At 41.8% G+C, this 17,143-nt stretch overlaps 1 protein-coding gene across 4 annotated transcripts in view; it reads right to left on the bottom strand.

The window, feature by feature from the left end:
- TMEM260 (transmembrane protein 260) overlaps window positions 1-17,143 on the bottom strand; it is a 101,774-nt gene that overhangs the window by 64,192 nt on the left and 20,439 nt on the right. For all 4 annotated transcript variants that reach the window (XR_013215730.1, XM_077264698.1, XM_077264673.1 and 1 more), the window contains exons 3-4: window positions 12,674-12,705; window positions 11,079-11,230 (exon numbers count right to left, since the gene is read on the bottom strand). Coding sequence is in view for 3 of the 4 variants with exons in the window: in XM_077264698.1 (XP_077120813.1) it covers window positions 11,079-11,230; window positions 12,674-12,705 (184 nt within the window). In the remaining variant the exon portion in view is untranslated. The remainder of the gene's footprint in view (window positions 1-11,078; window positions 11,231-12,673; window positions 12,706-17,143) is intronic.

Below are 17,143 nucleotides of genomic sequence, written 5' to 3'. Positions count from 1 at the left end.
TTTTATTACACACAGATATATTATACAGGAAAGAAATATATCTTGGTACCGTATTAGCCAGTAGATAGAAAAATATTTAGAATTGAGAGTCCTCAGTGGTTGATACCTTTTAATGGCTAACTGAAAAGTTAGCCATTAAAAGGTATCAACCACTGAGGACTCTCAATTCTAGATATATTATACACATACATAAATATATACACACACATATAAATATTATACTGTATACACACATCTATATACACACACCTATATATTATATACACACATAAGTATATTATATAGACACACGTATATACACACATATCTATACATTCACATATATAAATATATATGTACACAAACTAAATGTATATACACACACACACACGTTTATATTGCTACATATTTTTGTCTTTTTTTTTTTTTGAATACTGAAAAAAAAAAAAACCCTCCACAAAATGCATTAAAAAGTTACAAAGTGCATATTTCAATGTAAATGGCAGTCCAATATTACATCTCTGCGGCTGGCATTCCTGTATAATCTATGTCCTACTTTGAGCAGCAAAAAGGAATTAGAAAATTGTTTGTATCTTGCACGATAATCCTTTGAAATACGGGTCAGGCTCGGGTTAGGAAGTCTGAAAAATGCCCACATCAAAGTGGAGCAAGGTTAACAAAATCCCAGGATCGTGTGATTCAAATTGTTTTCCTTTTTTTTTTTTTTTAAGGCAGGGGTTAGATTGGCAAAAAAAGAACAATATACAACATTACCAACTCCATCAGGAAAGTCACTGAGAGCGATCTGTGAAAAGCTGAGATGTGTACGGTGCAGATAAGCTGATAATTTCTGTTATCTGGAGAAGAACAACTTCCTAATTTCCCATCAATTACTCCTATAGCACCAACATACTGTGCAGTGCTGTACAAAGATTGCAATTAATGGCATTAATATCTGCCCCCAGTGGAGCCCTCATTCCCCTCCTCATACATAATACATACTAGGGGCAATCTTGCCAATTACACCAAGTTTGGATATATTTAGGAATATTCCTACAGAGCAGACCTGGGCAAAGTGCGGCCCGCGGACTACATCCGGCCCTTTGGCTGTCACAGACCGGCCCACGAACCAAGACAGCTGAGGGGCTGGAAAACAGAGGTCCTCGGGCCGCACCGTGCCGGTCCGCTCCCTGTCTCCATCTGCGCTGACTTCATTGGTGGAGGAGGGGCCTCCGGCCACTTCCTCCACCAATCAGCATGTGAAACAGCGGACGCGATGACGTCATTTCATCACGTCAGCTGTGTGCTGCGGAGAGTCAGCGCATCGGAGGCAGGGAGAGAAGCAGAGCGCCGGGGAACGGGATCGAGGTTAGTATGTGTTGTTCATTTTTTTCATGAGTATGGGATGTTTGGGTGGTAATGGGGAGGCTATGGGGGCATTGTGCTGCACAAGGGGAGGCTATGGGGGCGTCGTGCTGCACAAGGGGAGGCTATGGGGGCGTCGTGCTGCACAAGGGGAGGCTATGATGGGGGCGTTGTGCTGCACAAGGGGAGGAGTTGTGCTGCACAAGGGGAGGCCATGGGGGCATCATGCTGTACAAAAGGAGGCCATGGGGGTATCGTGCTGCACAAGGGGAGGCCATGGGGGCGTCAAGCTGCACAAGGGGAGGCTATGGGGATATCATGCTGCACAAGGGGAGGCTATGAGGGCGTCGTGCTGCACAAGGGGAGGCTATGGGGGCGTTGTGCTGCACAAGGGGAGGCGTTGTGCTGCACAAGGGGAGGCCATGGGGGCATCATGCTGCACAAAAGGAGGCCATGGGGGTATCGTGCTGCACAAGGGGAGGCCATGGGGGTGTCAAGCTGCACAAGGGGAGGCTATGGGGATATCATGCTGCACAAGGGGAGGCTATGGGGGAATTGTGCTGCACGAGGGGAGGCTATGGGGGCATTGTGCTGCACCAGAGGAGGCTATAGGGGCGTCATGGTGCACAAGGGGAGGCGTTGTGCTGCACAAGGGGAGGCTATGGGGGCATTGTACTGCACAAGGGGAGGTTATGGGGGCGTCGTGCTGCACAAGGAGAGACTATGGGGACTCATGCGGCACATGGGGAGGCTATGGGGACTCATGCAGCACATTGGGAGGCTGTGTGGGGCTTGTGCAGTATATGAGGAGGCTGTGTGGGGCTCATGCAGTATATATAGGGAGGCTGTGTGGGGCTCATGCAGTATATATAGGGAGGCTGTGTGGGGCTCATGCTCTATATAGGAAGGCTGTGTGGGGCTCATACTGTACATGGGGAGGCTGTGTGGGGCTCATACAGTGTATATATAGGGAGGCTGTGTGAGGCTCATGCAGTATACATAGGGAGGCTGTGTTGGGCTCATGCCGTACATGGGGAGGCTGTGTGGTGCTCATGCTCTATACAGGGAGGCTGTGTGGGGCTCATGCCATACATGGGGAGGCTGTGTGGGGCTCATGCTGTATATGGGGAGGTTGTGTGGGGCTCATGCTGTATATGGGGAGGCTGTGTGGGGCTCATGCTGTATATATAAAGAGGCTGTGTGGAGGCTCTTACAGTATATAAGGGAGGCTCATATGATATACAGAAGGGGCTGTACTTGGGTTCAAATAATATTTAGGAGGATGTCAGCATACTTAATTCTGCACAATATTAAGTGATACAATTAATAATATAATTATCAATAATACAATTATAATATATTGAGCAGAATTAATGTTAGCCTATTGGTTCGGCCCTCAACAACTGTCACGGTATCTCATCTGGCCCATCAGGAAAAGTAAATGCCCACCTCTGTTATAGAGTGATACAATCCTTCCTCCGCCTAACCACCAAATACTAAAAGAGGGATAACTATGAAATCATTAACTAAATAGAAATTTATTTATTTTTTTTTTTAACTTGAAGGGATTCTCCATTTTTGGACACCACAACCCACACAGCAAGGAAAATGGGTAACTGAGTATTCCTGGTTATTTCCCGGGTCTTAACGGGGTGTCGTGCTGCTACCTCATATGAGAGCAGCATGATGTAGGGAAAGAAACCCTGATTCTAGCGATGTATCACTTAGTTTACTGGGTGCAGCAGTTGTGACACAATCAGAGTTCTTAGATTTAGTATGCAGCAGGGCTGAGAAAGCTAATTGCAAACTCAAGTGCGCCAGCTAGTCACAGGAATGATAATGTCCTAGTGATATAACCGTCATTGTAAGTAAACAGCACACAGTTTGATAAGTGACATATCACTGAAATCTGTGTTTTAACCCCTACCTCATATTGTACCCAGATTACATAGCATAGTATTATTTAAGTGCTTAGATGCAATTTTAGACAAGTAAGCGAACACCAGCGGTGCAGAACCTCTTCCAAACTAAGACAAGAAAATAAAAATAAATGCATGTGTTGGGTCCGGTATGAAGACCTTGGGTGTTATATGTTACTAGCTGCTGTAGATGATGGCGTAGCAGGAATTCTCTGGCTCTGCACTTCTATCACAGTAAGCACATTTGTCTTATTACTGTAATAACTGACACCACATTAATGGGATGACCCGGGGCTTTCTTCCCTTCATCTCTGCAGCCTTGCTAGCACATGAAGGGGTTTTGACTTATATCCGGATCAATGGTGTGAGATGACCAGCACTGGGGAAAAACATTTTGCGTAACGTATGGGGAGACGTGCAAAACATTGTTTCTAAAGCTGGTCATCTCTCCACTCATCGGGGCATATCTCCATCTGGGGAAAAGGTAGGGAAACATCTACAGATCTATGTGACTCTCTTATAGCTGTCATCTAAAGTCATCTAGCACATATCGATTACCAGCTCTCACATCTTCCTGTCCATCTTATGTCACCTAATACCTCCTATATCTTTTGATATTTCTCCATAATGTATCGCTAGTTTATATTTATCTGTCAATCTCCTCTTATATTCATCTATACCTATATATCTTTTATATCCATGTATCTCTCCCTCGCTCACATCTACATCTCTCTCTCATATCTACTATATCATATGCATCCATCCATCCTAATAATCATCCAAACATTCTATCCATCCATCCTAAGAATCCATTATATCCATCCATTCTATCAATCCATTCTAACAATCCTATTCATCCATTCTATCCATCCTATCAATCCATCCTATGCATCCATCCAATCCATTCTATCCATCCAATCCATTGTATAATCCATCCATCCATCAATCCTATGTATCCATCCATCCTAATAATCATCCAAACATTCTATCCATCCTAAGAATCCATTCTACCAATCCTATTCAATCCATTTTATCCATCCTATCAATCCATCCTATGCATCCATCCAATCCATTCTATCCATCCAATCCATTGTATGATCCATCCAATCCATCCATCCTATGTATCCATCCATCCTATCAATCCAGCCTAACCTATCTAGTGGTTAACACTGCTGCTTTGCAGCGCTGGGGTACTGGGTTCATATCCCACCAGGAACAACATCTGCAAGGAGTTTTTATGTTCTTCCTGTGTTTACGTGGGTTTCCTCCGGGTTCTCCATGTTTTTCTCACTCCCCAAAGACATACTGATAGGGAATTTAGATTGTGAACCACAATAGGGATAGTGATGATAATGTTTGTACAGCGCTGTGGAATATGATGGCGCTATATTAGTAAACATAAATATCTATCCATCTCCTATCGATCCATTGTATTCACCAATAGCACAGCTATTCATCGGTCAATCTCATATAATAAATTTTAATTTTATTTCTAATACGCCAACATATTCTGCAGCAGTTTACAAATTATTTCTAAATATCCTTAGTAGCTACCGTATTTACATACAACTCAATTTCTCTTGCTTATATCTAGTTTTTCATCTGTCTCTTACGTGAGGCAGTGACCGGTGTCACATATAGGGGTCGCTGTGTGTTCCCCCCAGGATGCGCATTGAGGTGTATTGAGGCCATGGGAGTGCATTGCAGTCATAGGTGTAGCTGTGATTGCAATGCAGAATAAAAGTGAGTATTTGTCCTGGGCAGATTTACAAAAACCTGCTCTGGGTTTTTGTGTTTTGAAACGGACTACAGAATAGTAGTGGTGCAGTCTGTTTCATTCCTGGCTGGGTTTTCCATGTGGCGGAAGGCCACAGGTTGCTTGTAAGAATCCCTGAAGCAGAGGGTTGGGGGTGTCAGGTTCAGTGTAAGTCCAAAGTCACACTTGCGAGTGCAATGCAAGAAACTCGCATGAGTCTCTCGCATCAATACCTGGCATTGCCGCTGGCTCTCGGGAACAGTGTTCAGCTGCATAGAAATACATGCAGCCGCGCACTCCAGTCCCGAGTGCCAGCGGCAGTGCCGGGTATTAATGTGAGAGACTCATGCGAGTTTCTTGCACTGCACTCACAAGTGTGACCCCGGCCTAAGTGTCAAGTCTGGTGTTGGCAGGAAGGAGTACAGAGCAGGAGGCTCTGCAGACAACACAGGCAAGCAGCGCCAAACAGCCAAGGCAGCTGAAAGGCCTGGCACCCACAGCGTACACAGTGGTGCAGTCACCCACGGAAACTGGTCTCGGAGGTGGACTGGCGTGTTTATTGGCTGCAATCCAGAGGATATGGTTCCTGCCTGCGATCCAGAGGATATCGTGTGCTGTGTTTTGTGAGTTGAATATTAAAGAGACTTTTGCTTTGAACTTTGCTGGGTCACTGTCTCATCACTGCATAGGGTGCTACCACTGCACTACACTTATCATTTGCATATTAATTAAAAGCTATCATATCCATCTCAAGCTATAATATCTATCTTTTATATTGATCTGTCGATCTCCTCTTCTACCATTCTCTGCTCTCTCATAGCTTCAACTACTCATGTACCAGTTTCATACCTATCTGTCTCGTATATCTACCACCGTATTTATCTTTCATAAGTACGTATCCATCCATCTCACGTCTATTACATTTCTTTTACTCATATCTATCATCTATTATCTATCATCTAATATCTATCTATCTATCATAACAGTGTTTCTAGCTCATATCTATCAATTTCACTTGCTCAAATCGATCTATATTGCATATCAATTTATCTCTTATCATATCCATCTCATATCATCTATCTTTTCCATTGATCTCCTCTTGTATACATCCTCCTCTCTTATTCCTGTCCATCTATAGCTTTAATACTTATATATCTATCTCTTCCATGCTTCCACCTCACTCATTCTCACATGCATCTATACGTCTAATACCTATGTCTATCTCTTCCATGCATCCACCCCTCTCTCTCTGTTCCATGCTTCCACATCTCTCGAGTATTCCTATCCACCCACCTATACCGCTCATACCTATATGTCTATCTCTTCCATGCATCCACCCCTCTCTCTCTGTTCCATGCTTCCACATCTCTCGAGTATTCCTATCCACCCACCTATACCTCTCATACCTATATGTCTATCTCTTCCATGCATCCACCTCTCTCGTTCTCACATCCATCTATACCTCTCATACCTATATGTCTATCTCTTCCATGCATCCACCTCTCTCTCGTTCTCACATCCATCTATACCTCTCATACCTATATGTCTATCTCTTCCATGCATCCACCTCTCTCTCATTCTCACATCCACCTATACCTATATGTCTATCTCTTCCATGCATCCACCTCTCTCTCATTCTCACATCCACCTATACCTATATGTCTATCTCTTCCATGCATCCACCTCTCTCTCATTCTCACATCCACCTATACCTATATGTCTATCTCTTCCATGCATCCACCTCTCTCTCATTCTCACATCCACCTATACCTATATGTCTATCTCTTCCATGCATTTACCGCTCTCTCGTTTTCATATCCACCTATACCACTTATACCTATATGTCTAGCTACTCCATGCATCCACCCTCTCTCGTTCTGACATCCATTTATAACTCTAATACCTACATGTCTATCTCTTCCGTGCATCCACCACTCTCTCATTTACACATCTATCCATCTACTCAGTCTGGAATGTTATTAATAAACTGTCCAGGACAAAGTATTTTTGGCAGCGACGTGAGGCTCATGTAGAGCTTAGCATCGTTATGGTGGCGTTTTTGTATAGTGCATTAGAAAACTTCAAAGCTTCGGCGTTCTTATATATCTGGAAAAAACAGCTAAATCCACATTCTGGCTTTTTTTCCCTCTTTGTGCCTGTAATGTATGCAGGAGACCTAAAGGGTTTTTTTTTTTGGTTAAGTCATAAATATAGCAAATCCTGCTAAACAGATGCTTTGAGCAAATCTTTTTTGAAAGTGGATACCAAACCTGCTGATGTGGGGCCCGATAAGGCGTTGGTATTGGTGGAAAAAAAAATGGAAACACTGACAAATGTAGGGCCATTACGTTGTGGATCATGACATGCATTAGCTGAAATGTGGGTTTATCTGTTTAAGGCATTTCCACTTTAAATAATCCCTACACTAAACCCCCCTCTTCCTTTGCAATATCAGTACTTTGGTGGGGTCTCCGTGCACACTCTCTGGTACATTAAATATAGAGATTATCTTTCTAATGCAGCAGTTCAGACCTCGAGGTGGGCCATAGAGCCTCGGGTCTAAAGCTAAACCCTCCATAAAGAAAAAGAAAAATAATAGCTGGAAAAAAAAAATATGGACACACTAGCTAGAAATTTTATACTGAAAACTGACATGGAAGTCCAGCAAAAAAAATGCTTCTTTATCAAAGGATTTTCTACTATTAAAAAAAGTTGGACTGCACTGGAACAATTAAGTTTAAGTTAAAATAAAAGCCTATACTGGCCTCTCGGACCGGTGTCGCTCCTCTGCAAGTCATGCCTCGTCCCCCCGGAGGGTCACCTGACATCTACATCGGGAGGTGTTCCCGAGGCGGTTGATCAGCTACAGCCTGCATGTTTCAAATGAACAGTTTCTTCCTGTTTGGACAGAATGTATAGGCTGCAGACAATCAATGGCCACTGACTGACTGTAGCGGTCATATGGCGACCCCTGCTAGATGCTGATGTTAGAAGATTGCTGAGGGGACACAGTACAGTGTGTGGAGGAGCGGAACCAGTCTGGGTGTTAAAAATATTTTTTTTTTTATTGTTATTCCACCCTAGGCCCACTAAAGGGGCTTTCAGGTGATAGGGTATAAGTCTGCAGTCCTTTTATGTGGCTGCAAACTTGTGAATCCTTACAGCGCGCAGTGTGCGTACTATCAGGATTCTCTGGAGTCAACGTCGGAAACAAGACAGCAAGAATGTAATTTGCAAAAAAAAAAGCGGCCACATGCTGACTAGACTGTCTCTGGTCTCACTTAATGCAAGAATATTGAACAAGGCAGGACGAGTCTAGTCGGAATGTGGCCGGATGCCGGACTGCATATTAAAAGTGTGAGGATTCACAAGTCTGCAGTCAAACAGACTTGTGGCCTAAAGCCAGACAACCCCTTTAACACCTATCCTGTGCATAGAGTCATCAAATGGTAATACCTCTAAAAATATATTAAAGGGATGGCTTCTTCTCATAAAAAAAATGAAGCAACATTGCAAATAATGTTGATTACAAATTTCGAATTGTTTGTGTCTACAGCTCCTATGCAGACCTATGTGTTTCCATAGTTACAGACAACAACCCAAAGCTGTGTAGTATGATGGTGGTGGTGTACAGACTCGTCATGAAAAGTTCAGTCCTGGAAACCCCTTTAATAAATAAAATAACCAATGAAGAGACTCCTCATTTAAAATCTCACTGTTTTATGTCCTCAGCTCCCTTGCAGGTCTATATGTCTCAAAAAAAAGAATGATAGGAGGAAGTATGACAGCAGCATCATACTCCACTGCTTTGGTTTGTCATCTGTAACCATGGAAAAACGCTGGGCTGCATTGGAGCTGGAGACACAGAACAATAAGAGTTTGTTGCTTCAATTTTTGGTGAGATGAGGCTGCCCCTTTGTTATATCTTTAAAGGGGGGTATCAACTAAGTATCATTTATTCACTGGTTAAATAGGTTGGATATGTCATCAATAGTTCAGTCTAGGACCACCCTTTTAATTGGAGCAATAAAAGGAGATCTAGATAAAAATAGTAAAAGGTGTACATGTAGCATGATCTAGGACACATTACAGCTGTGTGCACACAGAGTTTTAGAGGAGGTCTGGGAGCAAAAACTGAGCTCAAACTTTCCAAATCCTCCTCAAAAACATGGAGGCTCTGCGCTGAAAACTCTGCAAAAAAGCTACTCTAAAGCTTTGCGGTTTTATAAAACCCCTCTCTAGTGGCTGAAGTTTGTTATAAAAAAAAAAACACAAACAAATTGAGCTTTACTCACCCTCCCGGGGTCCAGCGTTGAGTCTCTGCCACTGCTCCTGTTATTGTCTGCAGCGTTGAGGTCACGTCGACAGCGCTGCAGCCAATAACTGAGCTCAAAGGATTCAGAGCAGCTAGAGTGGAGCCACTGAGCTTGCTAATTGTCTGCAGCGCTGACGTCACGTTACTAAAAGTCATACACTTTATGCAGTTAATAGCCCTCTGTGTCTGTACTGTTACATACTTAGGCAGTTAACTGGTTCATGCAGCTTTACATGAACACCCGAGCCTTACACTATGGCTGGTCCAAATAACTAAAGCAATTGTTACCATCCACCTCTTGTGTCTCCCCTTTTCCTCATAGATTGTAAGCTTGCGAGCAGCAGGGCCCTCATTCCTCCTGGTATCTGTTTTGAACTGTGATTTCTGTTATGCTGTAATGTCTGTTGTCTGTATAAGTCCCCTCTATAAGTTGTAAAGCGCTGCGGAATATGTTGGCGCTATATAAATAAAATTATTATTATTATTATTATTACTGGGGGAAGCGGCGGAGGCTTTAAAATTATGGTTGGTTTAATTTTAAGTCATTTTTTACTTTCTTGAGAAATGAACACATACACTTTGTGCCCTGAAGTGTACACTGAGGTTTTGGCACGGTGTCGGGATCTGTCATCTGGAGACATACTCATTGTAGTGGGTGGTCAAGTTCAGACGAAGTTTAAAACAAAAGTTCAGAAAGATCTACTTCTTCTGGGTCAGTAGACGAGCACATCACAGAGACAGCAAACCTGGCAGTTGTGGCGGCTCGCAGGGCTGTCTTGGCACTAAACTAAAGGCACCATCAAAGCTATAGTCCCAATTAGTAAGATTGGCTAATGTGGCGATAAACTAACGTATCTGCTGCCTTCAAAGTCCCCTGTTTGTTCACAGACAATGAGAAATGTGTGCAGATCTTAGTTTGTTGACTACAGACCAGACTAACAGATTCTGGCACATTTCCTCATCCAGTTTTCCTTTACTTATTCACTTTTTTGGATTTTTTTATTTGATTTTATTGTAGTTTTTTTGTAAACTATTGTAAATAATTGGACAAAAAAAGTTCAGTTTTTGTCTAAAAACAGAACCACTTTTTTTTTTTGTTATTCTACATGGGCTTTACCATTCCAATATACGCCCTGTGAACAAGAGTGGTGCTGTTTCCGGGAAAATAAAAAAGTAGACCTTTCTTTTATTCTCTACTCACAGGTAACACCTATAAAAAAAGAAAAAAAAAAGTCTGTTGGCTCAAAATGACTGTTCAAACAAAGCACCGATGCTTGGTGCACCCCTGGTGTGACCGAGCAGCTCAGTGCACCTTCCCACCTACTTATTTTCCATCAATTTTCACCACCTTCTTTCACAACTGAAAGCTCAGGCTTTACAAGAGAAGATGAGATGAGAAACAAGTAGGGGTGAAGGCAAACTGATTTGTTTGGTTACATCAAGGGTGCACCGATTGTTTGTGCTTGGTTTGGACAGTCTTTTTGTGCTGACATACTCACTTAAAGGCCAGTCAGACGGCGGTATGAATCAGACAGATCAGAACTCAGTGGTTCGGACTGGCCAGCCAGTCCTTGCATTGCTCTCCAATCTCGGTCCCGATTTATACGGCTGTCTGACTGCGCCCTTAGGGGTTATCTGGGGATACAAAATTGGTGGTCTATTCTTAAAATAGGCTATCAATATCAAATTATCACATTGCATAATTTCCATCTGAATCTAACATTATACAAAAAGGAACAGATACCTGACGGTTGTAATAAAGAGCAGAGAGGCGGCAACTGCTCCAAAAAGGCAGCAGAGGAGGTTGACTCGATAAGCAATGGAGCCGATCGGCAGAAGGACCATCGCCAGTTTGGCCAGCAAAGTGAACAACGGATATCCAGGGGGATGAGCGACCTGATGAAGATCAAAGCACAAAACATTCAGCGCAGGCAAATGTGGAGGATTTCCCAAACTAAAGATCCATGTTGATTAGGATCCCTTTAAGGTTATATTAAAGGGGTTGTACGCTTTCACATTAGGCATTTGCTTTGTGATGGAGGCCTCTGGGACTACGAGGCCTATGTGGGCAATGAGGGCACTGAATTATAACCTACTATATGGGCAAGCGATAGCAGTCTGGCACAATATGAAGCAAATGACGAGAGGAGTAAGTCAAAGCCAGACTGCTCTGTTAATCTTCTGTGAGAACAAAGGATCGGACATAATAAAATACATGCAATTTTGGTGCAGATTTTGCCCCACTCATCCACAAAAAAAGTGTTTCTCAAATGGCTGGATACAGATAGTTCTCAACTAGTGCTGAGCGAGTATACTCACTCGTTGCTCGGGTTTTCTCGAGCACGCTCGGGTGATCTCCGAGTATTTGTGACTGCTCGGAGATTTAGCCTTTGTTGCCCCAGCTGCATGATTTACAGCTGCTAGCCAGGCTGAATACATGTGAGGAATGCCTGTTTGTTAGGGAATCCCCACATGTAATCAAGCTGTCTATCAGCTGTAAATCATGCAGCTGCGGCAAGGAAAACTAAATCTCCGACCACTCACAAGTACTTGGAGACGACCCGAGCGTGCTCGAGAAAACACGAGCGACGAGTATACTCGCTCATCACTATTTTCAACCTTACCTGGTCAGTGCTAGATCACCACCGCACTGTTTTAACTGCACGCAATGTCATTATGACTACAGCAGCCATCACCGCTGCAACCAATCACTGAATTCATTGACTCGTGCCGTCTACATTATCGGAGCTGCCGAGCTCTGATTGTAGTTGCTGCAGCCAAAATACCTTATTTTCTTATTAGTATCCAATCATTTGAGGACCATTTTATTGAAAGTGGAAACCCCACTCTTTAAGATTTACCAATAATTGTATATTTATTTTTGGAGCAAAAATGATCTTGAAATGTTTTTGCTAACCTCAATGTCAAAAAAAAAAAAGTATATTGATTAACGCTTGTGTAGACCACACGGTCTCCAGATTAGTGCCAGTCTAACAGACTTTGGGTCTTACCTAAAGGGATCATGACACCATAATTAAGTTTATTAAATAATAAAACTTATTAAAACTGTTAACCCGATTTATTTCATTCTCCCCAGCTTATCCACATTTTGGGTTGATAATAAGCCATGCCACTGTATATACAGTAAAAAGCCTTGCTTTATAATTTTGTTTAATTGGATTTAAAACTTAAAGTAAATTGTCGCATACTGTACTTATAAGTTAGTAAAACTGTGGTTTGAAAATAAATTAATCTACTTTACTCCATGCTTAATTAAACTTCCCTAATTCCTAAAACTGTTAATGAGAGCATTGATTAAACAATAAAATTAATACTTACTCCGAGCTCATAGGCGGCTGTGATCAGCTCCCCTGTGAAAAAATAAATGTAAAACCAATAATTACCATTAGGGAATGACCCTCCTCCAAAGTTTCCCAAATTCAAAAGGCTTGTGCTGGGATTTTGCATTAATTTGACTTGATAAAAATAAATCTAGAGAGATTTAGCAGCATGAAATTTTCTCAGAAATTCCTCCCACTTTCGATTTAGTTACACTGGAAATCATTCCGAGAAAAAAAAAAAACATAATGTGTGTTTTATTTCTCTTGTGACTAAATCAAAGAATAAAAAAAAACAAAAAAGAACAGCATGTTGAGATTCTATATCATAGAGTATCTTTAATCCGGCATCCAATAATTCAGAAATACTGACAATCTGATATAGAAGAATGTCCGGACTTTCGCAGCAACAGAAGAAGATTGGTATAAGAGAAGGAAAAGGAAATTATCATCATCATGTAGTTGCAGATTTTAGGCTAGTATTTTATCCGAGGCGGTCTTCTTACTTTCGATGAACATCAGATTATATAATAATCCGACTTTGATTCAATCCTAGTAATTATGGACTAAAGAAATTTCACCATGTATGAATATCAAGTAATTATGTGAAAAGACATGACATCATTAAAGCGTCATCACAAAATGTATTTCATTTCAATTAAGTTTAAAGGTTTTTGTTTCTTCAAATTTTCCATACTATTTTATTTATTTTTTTTAAATAAATGAAAATTCCACTAGGCCTCATAATAGATTCACACTTTCTGTTCTGTACAGAGGACTTTTCGGCAGTCTCATTTATGTCACAGACAGGTAACACAGGAGCCACCATTCACAATAGATGATATCACAGCTCACCTCCTCCTGTACAATGACTGATAACACCTCTATATACAGTAGATAACACAGAATCCACCATTCACAATAGGTGATGTCACAGCTCACCTCCTCCTGTACAATGACTGATAACACCTCTATATACAGTAGATAACAGGATCCACCATTCACAATAGGTGATGTCACAGCTCACCTCCTCCTCCTGTACAATGACTGATAACTCCTCTATATACAGTAGATAACAGGATCCACCATTCACAATAGATGATATCACAGCTCACCTCCTCCTCCTGTACAGTGACTGATAACACCTCTATATACAGTAGATAACAGGATCCACCATTCACAATAGATGATATCACAGCTCACCTCCTCCTCCTGTACACTAACTGATAACACCTCTATATACAGTAGATAACAGGATCCACCATTCACAATAGATGATATCACAGCTCACCTCCTCCTCCTGTACAGTGACTGATAACACCTATATATACAGTAGATTACACAGGATCCACCATTCACAATAGGTGATGTCACAGTTCACCTCTTCCTCCTGTACAATGACTGATAACACCTCTATATACAGTAGGTAGTACAGGATCCACCATTCACAATAGGTGATGTCACAGCTCACCTCCTCCTGTACAATGTCTGAAAACACCTCTATATACAGTAGGTAGTACAGGATCCACCATTCACAATAGGTGATGTCACAGCTCACCTCCCCCTCCTGTACAATGTCTGATAACACCTCTATATACAGTAGATAACACAGGATCCACCATTCACAATAGGTGATGTCACAGCTCACCTCCTCCTCCTGTACAATGTCTGATAACACCTCTATATACAGTAGGTAGTACAGGATCCACCATTCACAATAGGTGATATCACAGCTCACCTCCTCCTCCTGTACAATGACTGATAGCACCTCTATATACAGTAGATAACACAGGATCCACCATTCACATTAGGTGATATCACAGCTCACCTCCTCCCCCTCCTGTACAATGACTGATTACACCTCTACATACAGTAGATAACACAGGACCCACCATTCACAATAGGTGATGTCACAGCTCACCTCCTCCTCCTTCTGTACAATGACTTATAACATGTCACGAGGGCAAAAGTGGCCAGTTTTTGGTCTTATTTTACTCCCCCTGCTTTTCTGAGTATTCTGTTTTTGTTTTTAATTCACCATATGGTACTAGAGATATGAGCCTTTTTATTTAGTGCTCACAGGATTCTCTGGGGGATGTATCTTTAGGCTGCTCTGCATTATTACACTGTGAGCCACACCCCGATTGGAAAAGACCATAAAAATTAACACCAAATAAAAAGGCCAATGTTTCTGCAACTGAAAGGAGGATTTAAAAATACAAAGTAGCATACTCAGGGGAGCAGTGGGAATAAAAAATAATAATAAAAAAAGAACAAAAAACACTTTTAGGATATGTGCACACTTCCGGAATTGCCGCAGAAATTTCCGCAACTGTGCCATTGGCATGCGTTTTCCTGCTAAACACTAGAGTTTTACAAGTGTAATTAGCTTGCAGAATGCTAGCGTTTTCCAAGCGATCTGTAGCATCGCTTGGAAAACTGATTGACAGGTTGGTCACACTTGTCAAACATAGTGTGACCAACTTTTTTACTATTGATGCTAAGATAGAATGTTAAAAATATTAAAAAAAATTGTGATATTCTCACCTTCCGGCGGCCCCTGCAGCCTTCCCGCTCCTCGCGATGCTCCCGGAAGCTTCTGTTCCCAGTAGTGCCTTGCGGCAATGACCCCAGATTACGTAGTATCACGCGAGACCGCTACATCATCACAGGTCATTGTCGCAAAGCATCACTGGGAACGGGAGCATCGCGAGGAGCGGGAAGGCTGCCGGGGCCGCCGGAAGGTGAGAATATCACGATTTTTTATTTTTATTCTTTTTTTTACAGGAATGTGGTCCCCAGGGCATGGAGGAAAGTCTCCTCTCCTCCACCCTGGGTACCAACCGCACATGATCCGCTTACTTCCCGCATGGTGGGCATAGCGCGAAAAACAGCGAAAAAAACTGAACGTGTGCACACAGCCTTAACCTAGTGACAGGTCATTTTTAAAGTGGAACTGACGTTTCAGGTAAAATTGGAACAGAATGTGTGTCAATCTCTAGCTCCTCCCACTCCATAGAACTTTATGAGCACCAACTGTCATCTCCTATCTCAGTAATGGGAAAGTCTGTACTTACTGAATACAGATTTTACCCACGAACTGAGAATGTAAAATCAGTCCAGGAGGAGAAAGAAGCAGATTTCCCTGAGGAGATAGTTCACTAAGTTTCATAGTCTTATGTGTACTATTGATCTATGGGTAAAACAAAAAAAATGTTACTATTAAACCTAGTCGTCAGTGTGAAAATTGCAAGATTTCAGATTTTTTTTTTAGTATATAATATGATATAGGATAAATGTATTTTGCTTTTGCTTTTTTTAAGATAAAAAGAGAGTAAAAAAGTTACTTTTTTCATATACTTTTTTGAGGTCTCTGGGGAGGAAGAGAGCCAATCCGCAGGATTCCCTTTGTTTCTAGCAGCTTTGACAAGTATTTTCCCAAAGTAATAGGAAAAAAAGGATTGCGTTATTCATCACCGAAAACCATGGAATCCAATTGGGCAATATCCACTTTTTGTTTGCCCCAGTTTGGTCATTTGCCCCCAGCATCACGACCTTGCATTGATTCCAATGGTACCATGTCCAGTGAATAGAAAAAGAAAATGGAATAGTATTACTTACCAGAAGAGGATGATCCAAGTACAGAAATATATTGTTAAGGGGAAATTTGCCATTATTACCCATGCAATTATTAATTTTAACCCCCCATTTTTTTGCACCTAATTTAAAGCTTTGAATATTCACGTTCATGTACCAGGGAAATCACACTTTTCTTATTGCCAGCACCTGCTCTTTATAAAACATTACTATCAGCAGGTAGTATGAGTGAGTAGGGGGCCGGTAAACAATACGTAAAAAGGGAGCAGAAAAGAGCCTGGAATAATGTAATCGCAATTATAACAGACATTGGTATTTAATTAGATTGCTACGAGCGGAGCCGTGGAAGAAAAGGGGACTCGACGCAACACACATTTCAGCCAAATTGCAATTTTTATTTGATTACAATTTGGTTAAAAAAAAAAAAGGAGGTGAGGGCAGTCGCCCCAAAGAGCTAGCAATCCACTCCAGTACCAGACATTCAATAGGGAACGACGCTGGATGTGAACTTGCGCCTGTGAAGTACTGTAGGCAGTAATTATCTGTGATCCCGGGAAGTGGATGGAGAAACTCTAGACTTAATGTACGTAAACAATACCCCACCGGCGACAATTTTCTCTAAGGCTCTTTCCAGGTAACGTCTTTCTACTTCACGGTAATTATGCATTATTTAAATGAACGTAATGTTAATCATTACCGCTAGAAACACAAAAGTGGCCTGCTCTTTTGTACGCAGCGAATATTGACATAGTCATATTTTTTTTTTCTTCAATAGCACAAAGCTGTTGTTATAGCCACAATGATTTCCAGCAAATCCTTATAACCGGCCCCCCTCCCAAAAAAAAAAAAAAAAAGTTAAAAAAGAACAAGTTGA

Source organism: Ranitomeya variabilis, chromosome 1 (genome assembly GCF_051348905.1).
Source record: "Ranitomeya variabilis isolate aRanVar5 chromosome 1, aRanVar5.hap1, whole genome shotgun sequence".
Classification (NCBI taxonomy): Eukaryota; Metazoa; Chordata; class Amphibia; order Anura; family Dendrobatidae; genus Ranitomeya; species Ranitomeya variabilis.
This window is presented reverse-complemented; position numbering and strand designations above follow the sequence as displayed.